This window comes from Megascapheus bottae, chromosome 21 (genome assembly GCF_031878675.1).
Source record: "Megascapheus bottae isolate mThoBot1 chromosome 21, mThoBot2.hap1, whole genome shotgun sequence".
NCBI lineage: Eukaryota > Metazoa > Chordata > Mammalia > Rodentia > Geomyidae > Megascapheus > Megascapheus bottae.
In genome coordinates, this window is record NC_143529.1 from 12,045,229 (window position 1) to 12,068,436 (window position 23,208).

General features: G+C 38.5%; 1 protein-coding gene and 1 pseudogene across 1 annotated transcript in view; one reads left to right on the forward strand and one right to left on the reverse strand.

Annotated features, from left to right (window-relative positions):
- Window positions 1-23,208, forward strand: part of Fam117b (family with sequence similarity 117 member B) — a 45,998-nt gene that overhangs the window by 2,447 nt on the left and 20,343 nt on the right. Inside the window, exons 2-4 of the mRNA XM_090354615.1 lie at window positions 13,506-13,657; window positions 16,519-16,611; window positions 17,904-18,017. Of these exons, the coding sequence (XP_090210741.1) occupies window positions 13,506-13,657; window positions 16,519-16,611; window positions 17,904-18,017 (359 nt within the window). The remainder of the gene's footprint in view (window positions 1-13,505; window positions 13,658-16,518; window positions 16,612-17,903; window positions 18,018-23,208) is intronic.
- Window positions 6,800-8,424, reverse strand: LOC150048652 (heterogeneous nuclear ribonucleoproteins A2/B1 pseudogene; annotated as a pseudogene).

The window sequence follows — 23,208 nt, forward strand, 5'->3', positions numbered from 1 at the left end:
ACCTCAGAAGAGCTGCTTAAGCGGCAGTAGAGGTGGAAGAAAGAAATAATGTGCCCAGTCTGATGACACAGTCTGGCCACCCTATCAACTACAGTATTTGATACTGAAAGCAGAGAAGCAACCAGAAAGAACTAGGTTAAATATTGGCCAAGTGTGGATTGACTCTAGTGATTTCTAAAAGACTGTTTACTGGGATCTCAGGTTTCTGCTGTGCTCATTCTTTGTATTTTCCAAAGGTTCCTTTCTTGCTGATGTATCCTTTCTTGAAGTATTTATGCTGTAAAATTAACCATCTTCATTAGTAGTTCTCCCCAAGAAAGCCCAGAAAAAAGAAAAATTATTCTTCTAGTGCATCACTATTAACTAGATGTGAGCAATTCTGCCTGTATTAATGAGTCTTACTCAAGTGTGAATGTCTGAGAGCTTTCTTCCTGGGCTGTATTGTTTCACTGTAGTGAACCACCCATACCATGTGGATAAAAAGCTTTTAAATTTTAGTTCTACCTGGCACAGGTTAGGCTATGATTAAATCATTTGCTGTTTTGTATGACTAAATCTGGATGGATAGTCTTTAATTACAAGACATTATTATTTACCAGTCCTGGAACTTGAACTCTTGGCCTAGTCTCTGTACCTGAGCTTTTTTTGTTCAAGGCTAGTGCTCCACCACTTGAGCCACTTGCCACTTCCTGCTTTTTTGAATAGTAAAATAAATAAAAGTCTCATAGATTTTCCTACCTGGGTGGCTTCAAACTGCAATCCTCATATTTCAGCTTCCTGAGTAGCTAGATTATAGGTATGAGGTACCAGTGCCCACTTGCTTTCCCTCACCCCCTAGAGATCTTATCACACGGCTGTGAGGCTGGGATGTAGCTCAGTGGCAAAGCACTTGCTAGCAAGTACAATGTCTGGGTTCAATCGCCAGTACCAAAAAAGAAAAAAAAAAGAGATATTATCACTAGTTTACAGACTCAATGAAATATAAAAGTTCTTAACGTAGAAGTAAGGGGCCACTTAATATAGTTATGTATTTTTTTGGATTCACCTAGATCAGATTGCTGACTTTGCGGTGTCTCATTGGATTAGTTGGATGTCTTAACTTTTGTTAGGGCTCTAGTATCTGAAAATCTCTTGTATTGGGATCTTTACCTAGTTACTTCACTCTGCTGTGCTTTGATCTACTCTGCCTAATCTAGAATGTCCTTCTTTTGCTTAAGATACAGCAAACCAGACAACCAACATTGTCTGCCATCTCCATAGCAAAGTGGTTTATCATTAGGAATGGGAATACACTTTAAAGGTAATTAGACAACAGGGTTAACTGAGAAATTGTTTTGGTGCCTTCCTTTCTTTTACATGACCTTGTCTAATTCAAGAAATTGTCAAATATATTAAAAATGGACACACATGGATAACATTGAAGTTAGAATAAGATTTATGAAGATGGTCTGGATTTAATAACTGTTTTTTTGTTGTTGTTTTTTGTTTTGTTTTTGTTTGCCAGTCCTGGGCTTGAGCTCAGTGCTTGAGCATTGTCCTTGGACTTTCTCAAGGCTAGAACTCTACCACTTAAGACACAGCACCACTTCCAGCTTTTTCTATGTATGTGGTACTGAGGAATTGAACCCCGGTCTTTGTGCATGCTAGGCAAACACTCTACCACTAGGCCAAATTCCTGGCCTAAAAACTGTTTTATTTGGGTGCTGGTGGCTTACAGCTGTAATCCTAACTACTGAGGAGGCTGAGATCTGAGGATCACAGTTCGAAGCTACTTCCTGCAGGAAAATCCATGAGACTCTTATCTCTATTTAACCACCAGAAAACTGGAAGTTGAGCTGTGGTTTAAAGTGGTAGAGCACTAGCCTTGAGCATAAAAGCTTCAAGGATAGTACCCAGACCCTGGCCCTGAGTTCAAGCCCCATAACCAACAAATAAAAAATTATTTTGCCACTTAGGGCCATCTGATATAAGGAACTTTCTAATTTTTTAACCTGGTTTTTTTTTTTTTTCCTTTTTGCCAGTCCTGGGGCCTGAACTAGACCTGAGAGGTATCCTTGGGTTTTCCTCAAGGCTAGAGTTGTCTACCACTTGAGCCAAAGCACCACTTCCAGCTTCTCTATGTATGTGGTAGCCAGGAATAGAACTTGGGTCTTTGTGCATACTAGGCAAGCACTCTACCACTAGGCCAAACTCCCAGCCCTTAACTTGCTTTTAATATGGGGTACGAGCACACAGACTGAAACTTAAACTCAGTTCCTAGAGCTCTCACTTGGGTTTTTCTGCTTATGACTAGAACTTTACCACTTGAACCAAACCTCTACTTTTGATTTTTTGCTGGTTAATTGTAGATAAGAGTTTCTGTGGCTCAAGGGATAGGGCAGTAGCCTTGAGCTGAAGAGCTCAAGGACAGCATCCAGGCCCAGAGTTCAAGTCCCACAACTGAAGTGGGGACAGGGAGAAATAGTTTCATAGACTTTTTTTTTCATGAATTGGTTTCAGACTGTGATATTCAGATCTCAGTCTCCTGAGTAGCCAGGGTTACAGGTGTGAGCCATCAGTGCCCAGTGAAATCCTTAACTAAAGTAATGATAAATAAGAATTTGACAAATAACTCAGGTCTATCTAAGTAAACAAATGAACTTTTGTATGTTGTAGTTTCCTTTTAATTTTAGTGGACATAAATTTAGTGGCCTAAATTTCATGATTATGTGGAATTTCTTATTTTTTGTTTAGTTTTACATTTACTCAATAATTGGATATATTTGTGCGGTACTGTGGTTTTGGTGTTATTGTGCAGTGTGGTATGATCAATTTAGCCTAATTACTATGTCCTCTCATTCTAGTAAGAAATCCATTCTTTTAGCTATTTGAAAATATGCAATCCAGTAGATTTGAACAGCTTGTGAGTCTGATATTCTGACATTCACCCCATTCCTGTGCAATTTAAAAATCCATACATGAGGTGCTTGGGAGTTAGGCCTAGTGGTAGAGTGCTTGCCTAGCATGCACGAATTCCTTGGTACCACATATATAGAAAAGCTGAAAGTAGTCTGGTTGTTCAAGTGGTAGAGTACCAGCCTTGAGGAAAGCCCAGGGATAGTGCTCAAGCCCTGAGTTCAAACCCAGGACTGGCCAAAAAAAATTCATACATGGGATAGGAATGTAGCTTAGTGGTAGAGTACTTGGCCTAGCATGCGTGAAGCCCTGGGTTTGATTCCTCCGTACCATATAAACAGAAAAGGATGGAAGTGATAACTGTGGCTCAAGTCGTAGAGTGCTAGCCATGAGCAAAAGCAGGTCAGGAACAATGCCCCCAGTCCCTGCATTCAAGCTCCAGGACTAGCAGAAAAAAAAATCCATCCATAATTTTTGACTCTCCTAGAACTTAAACTGCAGTTGTCTGAAAGGTTCACTGATAAGAAGTTAACATATTTTTGGTATATATATATTATAGATGATATATGTAATATATATCATCTATAATATATATCACATATATATCAGTGACCCCTTTTTTGTTGGTCATGGAGCTATTTTTATATCAATTTTGTCATCCTTATCTATGAACTTTAGGATTCAGTTTAACTTATTGTTAGTGGTATAGAATGAATTGTGTATGTGTGTGCGTTTTATATATACATATATATATATGTAGAAACTCGGGAAATCACTTTTTAGTATGTAATTTACTGGAGAGTTGAACTCCTCAGGTAGAGATAGATCAGCATTATACTCCGTGTACTTGGAGTATTTGAGCAACAGGACTTAACTATGAACATATGACAGCAGTATAGTAGTACTTTAAATACTGAATCTTCACTTTGGTTTACTTTTCCCCTGACTGAGAATGGAGTCATTATTTGTGAGCATTTATATGTGTAAGATTTACTAAATGTTAGCTTTTTTGGTGGTTCTAGAGAGTTTATTATACTCAGGACTTCATGATTGCTAGGTAGATACTCTACCACTGAGTCGCATACCTCCAGCCCTTCCTTTTTTTTGTCGGTTATTTTATGATAGGGTCTTACTTCCTGCTCAGATATGTACCTGGATTATAACCTATCTGTTTCAGGCTTCCCAGGTTGCTGGGATGACAGGAGATGTCACAATATCCTTAGTCCCTTTCTCTTGAAGATGGAAAGTTGTGGACTTCCCTGTCCTGGAACCCCAGTCCTCCAAGTCCGCTCACTAATAGCTTATCATGACAGATGTGGATAAAGAGGGATCTCCAGAACTTTTCTTTCCTGGTTTGCCTCAACTGGTCATCTTTCCATTTTCAGAGGCCTACTAGGTGATTAGGATTATCTTCATGACCCACAAACAATACATGTTATCTTTTTTTTTTTTGGCCATGTCATGTTCACACCTATATGGCCAAAATGTAGAGAGTAGGGGGAGACATTGGGGAGGTGAGATGAGGAATAGGAAAAAGCATGGAAAGGCAAATTTCATAATGACCATTAGTAGAGTATGTCAACTAAAATAAATTGTGTATCATGGTTAATAATATGCATTTCATGGTTAATAGTTTTGAGCTCTGGAACCAGAATTCAGATGTTGGCATTGCCATTTACTTACTAGCTGTTTAATTTAGGCAACATACTTCACATAAAAAAGGAAATAATGAAAGCTGGGTGCTGGTGGCTCATACCTGTAATCCTAGTTACTCATGAGTTTGAGATCTGAGGATGGGTTCAAAGCCAGCCCGGGCAGACTCTTATCTCCAATTAACCATTCAAAAACTGGAAGTGGAGCTGTGACTCAAAAGTGGTAGAGCACTATCCTGGAGTGAAAGAGCTCAAGGATGGGATGGCGCCCAGACCCTAAGTGGAAGCTCCACGATTGACAAAAAAAAAAAAAAAGGGAATAACGGATAGTACTTACAGTAGAGGATTGTCATAAAGATAGAATTCTTTTGATCACTCCATGAGATACAAGAATATCAGTGATCCCACCCCCCCATTTTTTTTTTTTTTTTTTTTTTGCCAGTCCTTAACTTGAGCTCAGGGCCTGAGTGCTGTCCTTGGACTTTCTCAAGGCTAGAGCTTGACCATTTGAGCCTCAGCATCACTCTTGGCTTTTTTCTATGTATGTGGTATCGAGGAATCGAACCCAAGCCATCGTGCATGCTAGGTAAACACTCTACCACTAGGCCAAACTCCCAGGCCCATGGAGCTATTTTTATATCATCTTTGTCATCCTTATCTATGAACTTTAGGATTCAATTTCATCCTTACCTATGAACTTTAGGATTCAATTTAACTTATTGTTAGTAGTATAGAATGAATTGTGTGTGTGTGGTAATCCACATTTAGGATGAATAAAATGTGAATTTGAGATGAAATAGGCTGGAGGACAGTAACTCCCAAAAACATTGTGTATGAGTTTGAAAATGGCAAAGTAACAGATTGAAGAGCTGTGTGCTGGTTACCCACACCTGTAATTATAGCTAGTTAGGAGACAGATCTGAGGACCATAGTTCAAAACTAGCCTGGGAAGACAAATCCATGAGATTCTAACTACTGTTAAGCAGCAAAAAGACTAAACTGGAGGCATGACTAAGTGATGGAGCCCTGAGATTTTTCTGCTCAAAGCTAGCACTCTACTACTTGAGCCACAGCTCTACTCTAGCTTTTTCATAGTTCATTGCCTGAACTAGCTTCAAACTGAGATCCTCCACTTTCAGCTTCCTGAGTAGCTAGGAAAATAGGTGTAAACCATCCTTGCCCAGCATACATTGGTTTTTTTTTTTTTTGAAGTAGTGTCTTACTTTATTCCCATTTGGCCTGGACTGTACTTTTCCTATTTGTGCTTCTCTTATAGCTGAGATAATAGATATGTATGTACTGTGGCAGCCAACTATTGATTGAGATCAACTCTCATGAACTTTGTGCCTGGCTTGGCTTTGAACCTGATCTTTGCCTCCCACACAGCCAAGATTACAGGCTTGTGCTTCTACCACTCTAAGCTCTTGGGGGATTCTTTATGTGTTGCCTTACATATTTCTAAATAGCATGCTATACTTAGCAAGTTTTTCTTCTTTCAACTTTTGGTATAATGATTTCCTTCTATGGCAAATGTAGTTTTAACTTTAAAACACCAGTTGCCTATTGCCGTTATAGTACCCTTTTGCTTAAACAGCATTAATGATTTTTTTTTTCCTTTAGAATTACTTTATTAGATCATGAATGTACAACAGCTTCTTAACTCTACATACCAACTTAAATTTTTTTTTTTTGTGCTAATTCTGTGGTTTGAACTTAGGGCCTGGGCACTGTCCCTGAGCCTCTCTGTGTTTAAGGTAGCACTCTGCTACTGAGACATAACACAATTCTGGCATTTTCCTGTGTATGTGGTTCTGAAGAACTGAACCCAGGGCTTCATATATGCTAGGTAAGCACTCTACCATTAGGCCACACTCCTGGACCCACACGTAAATTTTTAAAACATAAATTTAAAAAAAATTTAAAACTTAAATTTTAAAAACATTGTCTTATTACACCATGGTCCTGGCTATTAGTTTTTCAAAACTTTCAAGAAAAATCATAAATAGGTTTCACATGTTACCTGAAACTTAACAAATTTAACATTATCACAGAAGGAATGCTTCTATACTCTTACAAAGACCACTGGAAAGAAACAATTAAAAAGCTAAGAAACTGTCTCAAAGGCATTTTTTTTAAAGAATCCTTCTTTCACAGTAAGATTATTAACTAATCCGACCTATTCACAAAATGGCTCTTAACATTGTTATTTCCATAACCTGAAGATATTGTTACCTCTGGGCTCTCATCCCCTCCTATTTATACAGTGAAGCCCATGGAAAATAGGAAGAAAAAAGCTCAGTATCGGCTCCTCTCACCATACCACTACTTCCACCATGGCCTCCTGGACCACAGTTTCTTCTGCCATATGGGCCCCCACGTGTCTGCTACAACCAAAGTTTCCACTCTTCATTGGACCATAGTTAGAAGGTTACTGGTTGTAATTTCCAAAATCATTGTAATTTCTACTTCCATAATTACCTCCTCTATATTTGTCATAACCACCTCTGAAACCCTCACCCTCTTTGCCATATCCAGGTCTTCCACCATCATGTCTTCCTCTTCCTCCTCCATAACCAGGGCTGCCTCCAAAATTGCCATCTCTAGGTCTTCCTCCATATACATTGTAGCCATCCGCAAATCCATGTCCACTTCTGTATCTTTCAGTGCCCTCTCTGAAGTTCCTTCCTGTCCCTGGTCCAGAATTTCTACCGCCACCACAAGAATCCCTAAAACCAAAGTACCTTCTTCTACCCTAGAACTTTGGACCTCCTACATTTCTTGTCTGCACAGTGCCTTTCTTACTACGATATTATGAACATTGATAGTGTGATATTTCTGCAATACAATTTTATTCATAGGATCATGCTCATTAAAAGATTAAAAGCCACCTGCTCAGCTATGTTCATCTCTGCACTATTCACAATAGCAAGGCGATGGAAACAATCCAGATGCCCTACTGCAGATGAATGGATACAGAAAATGTGGTATATATACACAATGGAATTCTACCTAGCCAACAGACAAGATAAAATTATGGCATTCGCAGGGAAGTGAGACAAGTCAAGACCTAAGGAACAAAAAGTGCATGGTATCCTTAATATGCGGCTATTAAATCCAAAGAGTACAAGAGTGAGGACTCAATAACTGCATACCCAAAACTATGGACATGGTAATGGAAATATAAACATAACTATATAAACATAAAAACCTATGACTCTATAGACATAATGTTTTATTTCATAAATTAATATGTTTCTATGACATACAAACCCTTAGCTTAATTTTGATTAAGTTCTAAATACTAAGTCCCAGTGATTGTAAATAGAGAGTCCCTCCTTGAACACTTGTTTGTTGAACTTGTCATTTAAAATATGATGTAAAAATCAGCGTTAATAAATTCTCTAATTAAAAAAAAAAGATTAAAAGCCAAAACTTCTTTTCTTGCCAGAATGCCTATCAGTGGTATCCTTTTTTTTTTTTTGCCAGTGTTAGGGCTTGAACTCAGGGCATTGCCCTGAGCATTGTCCATGAGCTTTTTTTCTCAAAGCTAGCACTCTACTACCTGTGTCACTGTTTTGCTCCTAGTCTTTTCTGTTTATATGGTCCTGAGGAATCAAACCCAGGGCTACATGCATGCTTTGTAAGCACTTTACCACTAAGCCACATTCCCAGCCCCTTATCAATTTTTTTTTTAAGTAATCTCTGATGTTCCTTAGTATTTTATTTAATCCCACCAAAGAGCAGCTTCTTCAGTCACACAAACCCTTGGTTTTCTAGACTCCACTCTTGCTACAGCATGTTTTAGCTTAACCATTCTCTCATCAGTTGAATGAGGCCTGGCAGCCATGGCAGCGTCAACCTCAGCCATGGATGGGAAAGTTAAAAGTTAAAAAATTCAAATTGTCAGGGCCTGGAGTTTGGCCTAGTGGTAGAGTGCTTGTCTAGCATGCCCGAAGACCGGGTTCGATTCCTTGGTACCACATACTTAGAAAAAGCCAGAAGTGGTGCTGAGGCTCAAGTGGTAGAGTTCTAGCCTTGAGAAAAATCCAAGGACAGTCCTCAGGCCCTGAGCCCAGGACTGGCAAAAAAAAAAAAAACCCAAAAATTCAAATCTTCGTGAATTGTTGCTTGCAGTATCCCTCATAGGCGCATGTGCGCGTGTGTGTGTGTGTGTACGTGTACATACACATGCACCTCTGTCCTACACACAGCTTGGGAATATCTCTTTTGGATTTTTTTTTTCAGCCTCTTAAATGATCCATGGATCTTTTTGTACAGTGGTTGGTTTTTTTTTGTTTTTTTCTTTTGTTCAGTCGTAGGACTTGCTGTCCGTGAGCTCTTCAGCTCAAGGCTAGAGCTCTACCATTTAAGCCACAACTCTACTTTTTCTATGTACAATTTTAGAATTTTCTTAGAATTCCCATCACATCTTTTCAGCTTCGAGTTGAAGCATGTTCCCCAGTAATTTTTTGAGAGAATGTACATAGGATAGGATATCTGTATCCTTTTTTTTTTTTTTTTGCCAGTCCTGGGGCTTAGACTCGGGGCCTAAGCACTGTCCTTGGGCTTTCTCAGAGCTAGATCTCTACCACTTGAGTCACAGCTCTACCACTTGAGCCACAGTGCCACTTCTGGTTTTCTGGTAGTTAATTGTAGATCAGAATTTCACGGACTTTTGTGCCTGGGCTGACTTTGAACTGTGTTTCTCAGATTTCAGCCTCCTGAGTATCTAGGATTGCAAGTGTGAGTCACCAGTACCTGGCTCATGTATATTTTCTTAATGAAAGTATTATGGTCACCAGATATTCCATGGTTCTTGACTACAACTTCTAAGATTAGGATACTACAGAGAACCAAGAAAAGTAGGAAGACAGAATGATTTATAAGCAAAGTGGAAGTTTTGATTTTAAGAGATGAAGTGGGCAGATCAGATAAGTACCAACGGCATGGAATCTGTCTGTGCTTGGGGTTTTATCTAGTAGGATGGGACCACTAGAGTTAATAGGTGGTGTGAAATAGAAGATCTCTGTTTTTGTTATTTTGGTGCCAGTCCTGGGGCTTGAACCCCAGCTCTACTGACTTTTTGGTAAGATAAAGAGTTTCTTGGGCTTTTCTGCCTGGACTGGCTTCCAACTGTTTTTCTTACATCTCAGCTCCTTGAGTATCTAGGATTATGTGCATGAGCCATTGTCCTCCAGCCGGCTTTCACCTTTTGACCCCACTCCAAATAGTTTGACATCCATATAAGGTGGCTGCCCTGGTGAGGGGAAGGTATATGTTTGGGTGCTCGGTCTTCTTTGCCTCTCTCATTTAAACCTCTTTGCCCTTCCTGGTTTAACTGTACCAGTAGAAGTTTATGTATTGGGGGCTGGGAGTGTGGCTTAGTGGTAAAGTGCTTGCCTAGCATAAATGAAGCCCTGGGTTTGAGCCTTCACTACCACATAATTAAAAGGCCTGAAGTGGTGTTGTGGCTCAAGTAGTAGAATGCTAGCCTTTAAGCAAAAGCAGCTCAGGGACAGTGCCCAGGCTCTAAGTTAAAGTCCCAGAACTGGCAAAAAACAAAAACAAAACAAACAAAACCCTTCTCCCCAAACACCAAAAGTTTATGTGTTGGTCATTATACCCTTAATTTACCTGCTCACCTTGAAATGGGGCTATTCTTAACCATTGATAGGTACGGTGTATGAGCCATCTGGTATTAGAATGGAATCCTATAGTCCAGGGCATATTCTTTCCTACTCAGGCCTACCTAGCTACCTAAGGCGAAATTACCCACCACTCTGAATAAAGATTGCTTTGGTATGAGGTGTTTTTGTCATTGGATTATTTTCTTTCTCTCTCTCTCTCTCTCTCTCTCTCTCTTTTTTGTGGCGTGTTATATCGAAATTGTTGTACATTAAGTTTGATTTTAACATGTGAACTGATGTGCACAATGCATTTTTATTGATGTCACCCCTTCCTTATTCCCCCCCATCTCCCATCTCCCCAAATTTCTTGGTTCCATTTTTACAAATGTACATTGAATATTATTATTGTAGTCTCCTAGCATTTTTCCTTTAATCAGCACTTTCCCCTTTAATCCTCACTGCTCACAGTCAAGACTCAGTACCGCTTCCTGGTATTCATTTTGTTAAATTGTTTGTTAATTGCTCAAAGGGATTATATCATGGAAACCTACCCCTGTGTTAACTATACTTCAGTAATTTTGATCATGTATACAGTATTTGAATATGACCCTTTCTGTGTTTTCATATATCTATATTTTAGGACTACCACATATGAAAGAAAATATGTACTTTTTGTTGTCTAATTTCACATGATTTTTCCCAGGCCCATCTATTTTCCTGCAAATAATAGGATATTCTTCTTGATAGATATATAAAATTTCATTTATGTACATACATATACATATATACGTATGCACAATTTTTATGCAGATCCAGATGTGGTATATCTTGGATTAAACCTATAATTTTTAAATTTCTGTTTGTAGCTTCAGATACTTTGCTTTTCCTCTTCCTTTTCAAGCAGATTTATTTGTATTATGTTGGTTTTTATGTATTGTCTGTCATATTCCATTTTTCAAGAGCACTTACCTTGCTCTCTCATTGTAAAGATGCTTTAAGGTATCAGTACCCTCAAAGCTTTCCTTTTGCTCTCTTCATTTTTCTCAGCTCTTTTTATCTTGAACTTTATGTTTCTTGTCCAGTGGTTTTTTTTTTTTAGTTTCTTATTAATATTTAAATGGATTGCTAAAATGCTGATTAAATGTTCTGTGTGTCAGAATGAAGCTGTTAGTTTAGAGATACTTGTGTAGAATGACTATGCAGAGACTCCCAAATGTTAGTTTTTTTCTTCTCTGGTCAGTTTCTCCAGGGAGGAATGCTACAATATCATGCTTGAGAGTACATCATTATACCTGGTGTCCTTAATTCCAGAGCCCATCTAGTTAATCTGTCTCTCTCTCTCTCTCTTTTTTTTTTTTGTTTGGTTGTTGTTGGTTGTGGGTCACAACTGAGCTCTTCAGCTTCAAGGCTACTGCCCTATTCTTGGGCCAAGGCCCACTTCCCATTTCTAGAAGTTAATTGGAGAGAAGAGTCTCAGGTCCTTTTGTGCCTGGGCTGGCTTTGATCCTCATATCTCAGCCTCCCGAGTAGCTAGGATTACAGGCATGAGCCATTGCACCCTGGCTAGTTAATCTCTTAAACATTTTTTTTTTCTCAGTCTTTCTCTACTGGAGAAACTTATGTAATAATTTTATTTCTCAGGCAGCAAAAGCATTCATGGACAGAGTAAATTCAAGCACACTAATCTAGTAATAATTAAAGCTGTTTTGAGTAGAGACTGATTGCTAATATGACCAGTTTATTAGCTAATCATTTTGTATAGTTTTCTCCTCCAGGCTACTAAGGATGTCACTGTTATCATGTGAACTGTCAAAGGAAACTTCAGTTTTTATTTTGAATTTTTTTTTTTTTTTTGCCAGTCCTAGGCTTGAACTCAGGGCCTGAACACTGTCTTTGGACTTTCTCAAGGCTAGAGCTCTACCACTTGAGCCTCAGCACCACTTCTGGCTTTTTTCTGTGTATGTGGTACTGAGGAATCGAACCCCGGTCTTCGTGCATGCTAGGCAAGTACTCTACCACTAGGCTGAACTTCGAGCCCCCCCTCCCCCCCCAGTTTTTATTTTTAAAAAAAGTCTTCAAGATACTAATGAGATATGCCCTGCAGTTTATGTATAAGAGGTCCCTTCCCTTAATCCTCCCATACAACCTCCCCCCCCAAAAAAAGTTCTAATTCTTTAATTGGGGAAAAATGTAGTTTTTGATTTTTTTTGTACATTAAAAAAAACGTCACAAAGGTGTCACAAAAGCTGTGTTTTAGGTATATCTCCAACAGAGGAGAAATTCTTATGAGTAATGTTTAAGAGTCAGCGCAGTGGCTCACACCTGTAATCCTAGCAACTCAGGAGGCTCAGATCTGAGGATCAAGATTTAAAGCCATCCCGGCACAAAAAGACCTGCGACTCTTATCTCCAATAAACCTCTAGAATATGGGAAGTGGGGCTTGGCTCAAGGGTAGGGCAATAGCCTTGAGCTGTAGAGCTCACAGACAGCAACCAGGCTGAGTTCAAGCCCCACAACCCACTAAAATAATAATAATAATAATAATGTTTAAGGTTGGGAATGTGACTCAGTGGTAGGGTGCTTGCCTAGCATTCGTGGAGCTCTGGGTTTGATTCCTCAGTACCACATATACAGAAAAAGCCACAAGTGGTATTGTAGCTTAAATGGTAGAGTGCTAGCTTTGAGAAAGCTCAAAGACAATGCTCAGACTCTGAGTTCAAACTGGCAAAAAAAAAAAAAATAGTATATAACCACTGGGATCAACTATCTTCTCTCCATCTAATCCTGGAGTCTTGTAAATTTTGCCTGCCTGCCCTCTGCCTGCCTGCTTGCTCTTTCTTTCATTCTCCTTCCTTCCTTCCCTCTTTCTTTCTCTCTCTCTCTCTCTCTCTCTCTCTCTCTCTCTCTTTCTCTTTCTTTCTTTCTCTCTTTCTGGCAGTAGTATAATGTGGTTTAGGGAACCCAAGACCTTGAATTTTCATTCTTTTTCATGCTTACTTTTGTATATTTACATTACAGAACTTTTTTTGTTGTTTCGATTGTTCCATTGAAGGCTTGAACTCAGGGCCTAGGTGCTGTTCCTGAGCTCTTTCACCCAGGGCTTTCACTCTGCCACTTTGAGCCACAGTTCTACTTTTGGTGTTCTGAATTTCACGAATTTTCCTGCCCAGATTGTCTTTGACCTGTGATCCTCAGATCTCAGCCTCCTTAGTAGCTAGGATTACCAGGGTAAGCCAACAGCTCCTGGCAGGTTCTAGAACTTCTATAAATATTTTAAAACTTTTTGTCCCTTTGTCAACATTAAAACACTTTTTTTCCCCTTTTCATCTAGGTGACAAAACACGACTGCCTTCCTCCAGTCCCTCCAGCATTATCCGTCGCACTTCCTCCTTGGATACACTTGCAGCTCCGTACCTTGCTGGGCATTGGCCTCGAGACAGTCATGGGCAAGTAGCACCTTGCATGAGGGACAAAGCTACACAGGTAGGTTTCTTACAACTTTCACTGTAATGTTTTACTCTGAAGCCATTTTTCCCTAGTATTCCACTCACTGTTCAAAATCTTGAAACATTAATATATGAGGATTTTTTGAGAAGCTTGTTTAAAGTGCAGGTTCTTGTAGTGGATACTCTGTAGTGGGTCTTTTTTTTTTTCCCCAGTCCTTCAACTTGAGCTCAGTGCGTAAACACTGTCCTTGGGTTTTCTCAAGGCTAGAGCTCCACCACTTGAGCCACAGCACCACTTGCAGCTTTTTCTATGTATGTGGTACGGAGGAGTCAAACCCAGGTTTTTGTGCATGCTTGGCAAGCACTCTACGGGGGCCATGCTCCCGGCCCTCTGCAGTGGGTCTTGTTCATTTAAAAAATTCCCAAGATAATTCTGATAGATTATTTGTAGGTGTAAAAAAAAAATTTATTCTTTATAACCTAGTTTTTTTGTTTGTTTGGTTTTTTTTTTTGACAGTCCTGGGCCTGGGCTCAGGGCTTGAGCACTGTCCTTGGACTTTCTCAAGGCTAGCACTCTAACTTGAGCCTCAGCACCACTTCCAGCTTTTTGCTATGTATGTGGGGTACCGAGGAATTGAACCCGGGTTTTCGTGCATGCTAGGCAAGCACTCTACCACTAGGCCAAACTCCCTGCCCCTGTAACCTAGTTTTTAATGCATCACAATTTGGAGAGGGATTTGTCTTGTAGTTTATACTTGCTAGGTGAGTGTTCTACCACTTGAACCATATCTCCAGGCCATTTTGCTTATGCTAATTTTTAAATGGAGTTTCCCTTTTTGCCTGGATCAGCCAAGACCCTTCTTATTTGCTCTTCTCACACAGCTAGGATAACATTCATATGTCCAATTTTTATTGGTTAAGATGAGGTCTTAGTTAACTTCTTGCATAGGCTGGTCTTGAACTGCTATCCTCTCAATCTCTTCCCAAGTAGCTAGGATTATAGGCATGAGCCACTATACCTAGCTTATCACACTGTTTTGTTTTTTTTAAATAATAGAATTTGGACTTAAGCAGTTAATTACCATACAAAAGGTATGGTATAAGATACTTTCATGCCAAAAATCTTTAAATATTGGGAGGTTATGCTTCTATTTCCAAAATAACTGGCAGTTAGTAATTGGCAGTTCAGAGTACTAACAGTTTATTTTAGAGCTTTTTATTGTTTTGATTATGCATTTCTACAATACAGAATTAAAGAGGTACAGAGGGTGTGGTGAAGAATCTTCTTGAGTCACTCATAATCATTTTCTTTATTTTTCCAAAGATAATTTATTTACATTTTTTCTAGCAATCAGTTGCTGTACACACTTTACTAAGCCTTGAGATCTTTCACATAGCAGTATATCTAGAAGTTATTTCATATCCATACATTTGTAAATTTCCTTATTTTTTAATAGCTGTGTAGTATTCTTTTGTGAAAGTATGCCATCATTGATTTAGCCAAGCCTATTTCCAATTTATTTGCATTACCTAGTCTTTTATGTGTAAGGACAGTGCTGGAATAATACAAATATGTCATTTTGCATATAAGGACTATGCTTTGTCCATCTGCAAGAAAATTACCAAGGATTGCACTGTCAAACCATGTACATGTTAAAACTTTTGACACTGACTGCCAAATCTCCCTCTGAATAGGCTGTATGCTCACACCAGCAATGTAGAAGAGTTTAATATTATCAAAAGAATTTATATTATCAGTCTTTTTTTTTTTTTTTTTTTCCTTGCCAGTCGTGGGCTTGAGCTCAGGGCCTGAGCACTGTCCTTGGACTTTCTCAAGGCTAGAGCTCTACCACTTGAGCCTCAGCACCACTTCCGGCTTTTTTTTTTTCTATGTATGTGGTACCGAGGAATCAAACCCGGGTCTTCATGCATGCTAGGCAAGCACTTTAACCACTAGGCCAAACTCCCGGCCCTATATTATCAGTCTTATTAATGCTTAACTTGTTTTTTCTCTTATTACTTTTGAGGGTGACTATACTTACTGTATGCTAAAAATTCCTTTATTTTTATTTCTGTTACACTATTCCATTCTGGGTTTGGTATAACTACTAATGCCAACATTTTGAAACTTTTAAAATATGTTCATACTTAAAGCGGGTAGACTGATATAGACACTTAACATTATGAGCCTCTGGAGTCGGTTTATTTTTTGGCTTTCACAATTCCTAGGCTAAAGACTATTGGCAATTTATGTAACCTCTTCACTGTCATTGTTCTCTTATCTGTAAAACTTATAGAACTTAATGTATTGGGTCAGATAATACCTAGGAAAACAAAGGACAAAATAAGGACAAACACCAAACATTCCTGTTATTCTCATCTCTGTAGTTTACTTTTGCCAGTAAATGCTGGACTTACAAGTACAGATTTGTGAAAATTATTTTTAGTAGTATAGAAGTGAAAGAATTATACTAAGAATATTAATTGTATTTAACTGGTGTTAGGAGAAGTCTGAGTAATTTGATATTTTAAATATATGTTGATAACAAATTTTTCTGTAATGGAAATGTATTTTATAGGGAAAATATATAGCATATTTTATTATTAAAATGTTTTGTTGTTGTTGGTTGTGGGACTTGAATTTAGGACCTAGGACTCTGTCCCTGAGCTTTTTTGTTGTAGGCTAGCATGCTGCTACTTTGAGCCACAATGCCACTTTAGTTTTTTGGTAGTTAATTGGAGATAAGTTTCATGGACTTTCCTGGGTGGGCTGGCTTTGAACCATGATCCTCAGATCTTAGCCTCCTGAGTGGGTAGGATAATAGGCCTGAAGCATTGGTTCCTGGCTGTGCTTACGTATTTTTTGTTAAACTACCTTCCCTCTTTTTTCCATTATAGACAGAGAGTGCCTGGGCTGAAGAATACTTGGAAAAGAAGAAAGGCTCTCACAAGCGCTCAGCATCCTGGGGCAGCACAGATCAACTCAAAGAGGTCAGGAAAATTATTCCTTGGAAGTAGAAACTTGACTTATTTCTATCATTTAGTTATCAGCTCTTTAAAGTTACAGGCCTTAACAATTTGTCATTTTCTTTTTTTAAGACTTGAGAGAGGAGAGGAAAGTTACTTCGTTGATTTAATAAAAGTTACTTTGTTGATTTTGAATAAGGGAATGTTCTTGATTGTGTAGTTTTTTTTCAGAAAAAATAGTATAGTTCTTACCTATCAATATGATGTAAATATTGCATTTTTTAAACTATACTGATAAATTCACTTTTTTGTTTTGCACATGGTAGTATTTCTGAAATTTGGTAACTCATTTTAACCAGGTTGGTTATGGCTTTGTACCAATATTTTCTGTGACTGTAGTGATACTCATATTTTACACATGCAGATATAAAAATTCAGTCAAGTGCCTGGAGTGTGACCTAATGGTAGAGTTCTCGCATAGCCAGCAGGAAGCTCTAGGTCAATCCCTGGATACCACATACACAAAAAAGCAGGAACTGGTGTTGTGGCTCAAGTAGTAAGGTGCTAGCCTTGAGAAAGCTCAAGAACAGTGTCCAGCCCTGAGTTTCAAGTGCCAGGGCTGGCAAAAAAAGAAAAAAAAAAAAAATATATATATATCAGTCAAGATAAAATAGTGGGATGGTCATTAGAATTATATTTACTATTAAAGATTAAATATGTGTTGGGCCAGGAGAGTTTGGCCTAGTGTTAGAGTGTTTCCCTAGCATGCACAAAGACCCAGGTCTGATTCCTTGGTACCACATACATAGAAAAAAGCCAGAAGTGGTGCTGTGGCTCAAGTGGTAGAGCTATAGCCTTGAGAAAGCCAAGGACGGTGCTCAGGTCCTGAGCCCAAGCCCAGGACTGGCCAAAAAAAAAGATTTTAGAGTTGTTAAAGGTTTTATGTTCTATAAAGAAATCTAAATGGAAGTAAAAATTGACTTAAATTGACTTAAGGTAAAGGCAGTAAGAGAATAATTACTGTTCTTTTTGAATTCTTCCTGAAAGCTGTAATTTATTCTAAGTGCTTCTAAAACTTCATTTGTTTAGTACTTAGGAACCTTGAAGACTAAGAACAATGTTGGAACATAGTTTTGTTTCTCTTTAAAAGAAAGGCATTTTTACACTTGTAGGTATAAACATTTTGTACAATGAATTGGATTTTGTGATACAGTTTAAAATTTATTAAGGGTGGTTTTTATTCTTACTAAGCAAGTATATATATATATATATTAGTGGAAAACATTCTGGTATACATGTTTCTTCCTTTTTTTCAGATTGCAAAATTACGTCAGCAATTGCAGAGAAGTAAACACAGCAGTCGTCATCATAGAGATAAAGAAAGACAGTCTCCATTCCATGGCAACCATGCAGCTATTAACCAGTGTCAGGTATGCATTGAGTTACTACAAAAATCCAGAAAAGTAATTTGATTTTCTTTTTTAGTCAGGTGATTAGTAAGTAATTGTTTATAACAAAAATATCCAAAGCTATCCTGGTCAGAAAAATTGAGACTCTATCCCAGTTAACCAGCAAAAAGCCAGGAGGAGAAATGTGGTTCAAATGGTAGCATATCACTCTTGAGCAAAAAAAGTTAAACAGTTGAGATCAATAGTTCAAGCTCTAATACTGACACAAATAATAAATAAATAAATATAAAAAGATAAAAACCGAGTCACAGCCTTTCTAAAATATACATACACAGTTGGCAAAACGATATTTTTCATTGGTAACGTTGGATAGGACTTCTAGGAGACATACCTAATTATATTTTTTGGTGTGTCTGTGTGTGTGTGTGTGTGTGTGTGCGCGCGCGCGCGCACCTGTGCATACGCTTGTGTAAACACGTATGCACTCAAGCACGGTGCACATGCGCACACTTACCCTGGGGCTTGAACTCAGGGCCTGGATATTGTCCCTGAGATTTCAAAGCTCTACCACTTGAGCCACAGTTCCACTTCCAGCTTTTTGATGGTTAATTGGAGATAGTCTCCAAGGACTTTCCTACCCAGGCTAGCACGGAGCCATGACCCTGAAATCTTAGCCTCCTCAGTAGCTAGGATTACAGGTATGAGCCACCAGTACCTAACTAAACATGTGCTTTGATTTATTGTATTTTAGTCTTCAATTAGATTAATACATAGTTGGAGACACCCCTTTAAGCCACAGTACCACTTTCTGTTTTGTGGTGGTTACTTGGAGGTAATAGCTCACAGGCTTTCTGCCCAGACTGGCAGAACTACAATATTCAAATCTAAACCTCTAACTAGCTAGGATTACAGGTATGAACCACGAACACATGGTTTGGAAGGGTTTTGTTTTTTTTGTTTTGTTTTTAATAGTTCCATTAGAAAACAACACATTTTGGGGGACCAGAAGCATGGCCTAGTGGTAACGTGCCTTCCCAGTATGTGTGAAGCCCTGGGTTCAATTCCTTGGTACCACATACACAGAAAAAGCCAGAAGTGCTGTGGCTTAAGTGGTAGAGCTCTAGTCTTAAGAAATCCCAAAGATATTGCCCAGGCCCTGAGTACAAGCCCCAGACTGATCAAAAAAGAAAGAAAGAAAAGAAAAGAAAAAGAAAAGGAAAGAAAGAATAAAATACCACTTTTTTTCCCCTTGAACTGAAGACTATCAGTTATTCGTAACAGAAAAGCTGGGAGATCATCTCAAATGTATAAACTAATTTTGAGGTGGGAATTTCAAAATCATGCAGGTATTTTCTAGCTGTTGCTACAGCCTCAGGAAAGCTTTTCCATAGAATTTTCTTATTTCTTAGTCTGGGCTGAGGAAACTATTAAGCTTGAGGGCTGGAAGGATTTGAGTGCTACAAGGATTTGAGTGCAAGAGTTGGTGAACTAGAAGAGGAAAAAAATTGTACCTCAGAATAAAAACTGTAGTTTTGCAGTAGAATCTTTGTCAGTCCACAGCATGATTGCTATTATTTTTTAAGATTTGGCCATAAGAGTAAATACTTCTGCTTGTGGTATTTATTGGGACTTAGTAGAGCTGAAGTGATAGCTATCAATGAAAAACATAAATAGGTAATGGTGACAGGATAAGAAAAATCATAACTACCGGGAGGCCTGGAATCAGAAGCCCTTAAAATACCAAAGCTTTTTCAAGTGTTTGCTTTATTTGTTTCCACCAGTCTAATAATTGGTTGTATTAGGCTTTCTGGCTTATTTTTCTCATGGAACTCTGTTGAAGATCATACCTTGTCCCATCCTACTTGACTATTAACAGGTCCCTCCCTCCCCTCCTTTTCCTTTTCCGTCCCTTAATTTTTTTTTTTTTTTTTTTGGTTTTAAAGATTGAACTCAGCCTTCCATTTGCTAGGCAAGAACTCCTTAACTTGAACTATGCCCCCAGTCCTTTGCCTTTGGCTTGCTTTTCAAATGGGCCGTCATCCTAACTTTGCCCAGCTGGCCTCAAACCTCTCATCCTATGTACTTTCCCCTCCTGTGTAGCTATGATTGTAGACATGTACTATCGGATCCAACCTCTCATCTTTATCCTTCAAACCTTTCCTGTTTCTTACTCTTACTAAGCTAATTCTGTTCTGATAAGTGATTTTTCTATCTGTCCTGACTCTGTAATACTGCAGTCTTCGTTCACATATTTTGAAACCATGTGAAACAGAAATGTAAGTTAGAATGTATGTTGATTGTTGTTTGGGGGAGATGTACTTTGGTCACCCCTTCTCTTGATTCTTCTGAGAAAAACATAAAACAGTTTTGTATTTTTATACACTTTTTTTTTTTAGGAATGCTTATGCTCAAACCCAGGGCCTTGCATATATTAAGCAACTATTGACCATTTAATTACATCCTCAGCCCTTGATTTCTTTTTTTTTCTTATACACACAATGATAGATGATTGATAGATAGATAGATAGGAAATGTAAATGAATAATAATAAAGCTTTGAAAATAGTGGTTTACCTAACTAGAAATAATGGTTGTTAAAAACTACTGAAACATTTACTTTGAGGAAAAATAAGAGCTAAGAGAATAGGAAGTATTTACTTGTTCTTGGTGTTTTTGAATTTGCAGCTCTAAAGTTTTGTTGTGTATGGGTGTGTGTGTTGTTGGTTTTGATTGGTTATGGGGCTTGAACTCAGCACCTGTACACTGTCCTTGAGCCCTTTTGCTCAAGACTAGCGCTGTTCCCCTTTGATCCACAGCACCACTTCCAGTTTTCTGGTGTTTAGTTGGAGATGAGTCTCTTGGACTTTCCTGCCTATGCTGACTTTGTACTATGATCCTCAGATCTCAGCCTCCTGACTAGCTAGCATTGTAGGTCTAAGCAGCCAGTGCCCAGTTTTTAAAGATTTTTAGCTTAGCACAATGAAGAACTTTAACATTCAGAGTTGTCTGAAGAATAGTTCTCAGCTAATCTGATAACACTCTTACAGTTGCATATGGTGTTATATTTAGTATATTGCAGAATATACAGATACAGGAAAATTGAAATCATGCTATTAAATTTCTTACAGAGCCCTTGAAATAAAGTATAAAAATCAAATATAATAATGATTGTTATTTTCAGGTATTTTATAATACCTGAAAAAAAATACATATATATCACGAATGAAGTCAGTTTCTGAAAAAATAATAGCATATTGTGTAAAGAAATCATTCTCTGGATCCCCCCCTTTCTCCCCCACTGAAGTGGGACTTGAACTCTGGGCCTGGGCACTGTCACTGAGCTCCTCAGTTCAAGGCTAACACTCTACCACTTTGAACCACAGCACCACTTCCTCCCTGGATTTTTCCCAGGCAACTTGGTGTATTATTTTTTTTCAAATCATATAACTATTCCTGGTTAAATAAACTGTCATTTCCTCACTTACCTACAGTGATATGTCAGCTTTAGAGAAATAGGCTTATTTATTTTTTTCCTTTCTTCCTTTCTCCTCCTTTTCATTTGCTTTAAACAATTAAACATAAATAATTGCTACTATGTAGATTATATCTGGGGGGGAGGGGGAAACACTTCTTACCAAATTGTGTAGGGTATAACTTCTTTTAGTTTCTTGAAGCAAAGTAGATACATCAGTAAAGCAGATGTGTGAAGTTACAATACTAGCAGGTTTCTGTGTGCTTTTCTCAACATGACAGCCAGAATACACTTAAGCTTTCTGTACTATGAAAACTTACTAATGTACTTCCCCATTCTCCTATACTGGAATTTGAATTCTAGGCTTCATGCTTATTAGGCAGTTACTCTACTGCTGAGCCTTGCTTTCTGGCACCTGAATTGAAGTCATCCTATTTTTGGCTTTTTGTCTTAGCTGGGTTGACCGATATATTCCATCAAGCCCATCTTCTTCCGGTGACATAAAGTCTTGCAGACTCTTCTGCCCAGGCTTGCTTGACATTAATATATTTTTATGGTCTTAAAATCCAAAGTCAGCATTTTATAAAAATCTTGGTAAATTATTTTCCCCTAGGTGATAAATTCATATCTGAAATTATCCTGAAAATGCCATCTGATGCAAGCTGTTATTTTTGTTGTGTGACAATTATAAGAGGAAGTTAAGTTTAGAACTGAATACTGACGGTAACGAAAAAATAAAAATTCTGTTTCTAGTATATGTACTAATAAACTCCTGAGAACTTTCTCAGTCTACTCTACTTCTCTGTCACCTAATTATTTTCTGACAGAAGAAGGGTCTAGGTATAGGTGAAATGACTTTTTTTAAAAAAAAATTTTGTTCCATGACCTATAAGAAACAAAAATAGGGTGTTAGCTTCATTAACCTACTGTTTTATCCCTGAAATAGTACATTCCAAATCTGAAGGGTTTAATAGCCTTGGTTTGATTATACTCTATTTTTATTTATACTTTATTTATTTATTTTGGTCTTTTGTGGGGCTTGAACTCTGGGCCTGGGCACTGTCCCTGAGCTCTTCAGCTCAAGGCTACTGCCCTACTCCTTGAGCCATAGCGCCACTTCTGGTTTTCTGGCGGTTAATTGGAGATAAGAGTCTCATAGTCTTTAGTAACCAGGATGGCTTTGAACCAAGATCCTCAGAACTCATCCTCCTGAGAAGCTAGGATTACAGGCATGTGCCGCCATGCCTAGCTATAATTTTACTTTTGATTGACAGGAAAAGAGATGATGAGAATAGTCCTTAGGGATATAAAAGTTGGGGAGTGTGGCCTGGTAGACTGCTTGCCTAGCATGCATGAAGCCCTGGGTTCAGCCCTTGGTATCACATACACAGAAAAAGCTGGAAGTGATGCTGTGGCTCAAGTGGAAGAGCACTAATCTTGAGAAAGTCCAAGAACAGTGCCCAAGGACCTGAGTTCAAGCCCCAGGACTGGCAAAGAGGAGGAGGAGGAGGAGGAGAAGGAAGAGAAGGAGGCAGAGAAAGGAGGGATATAAAAGACCAATGGGAAATAGCCAGTTTTAGTGAACCTCTGCTATATTACTTCACTGAAGTTAAAAATAGGTAAGTGTAGCCAGGTACTAGTGGCTCCTGCCAGTAATGCTAGCTCAGCCTCTCAGGAGGCAGAGATCTGAAGATTTCTGTTTGAAGCCAGCCTGGGCAGAAAAGTCCATGAGACTCTTATC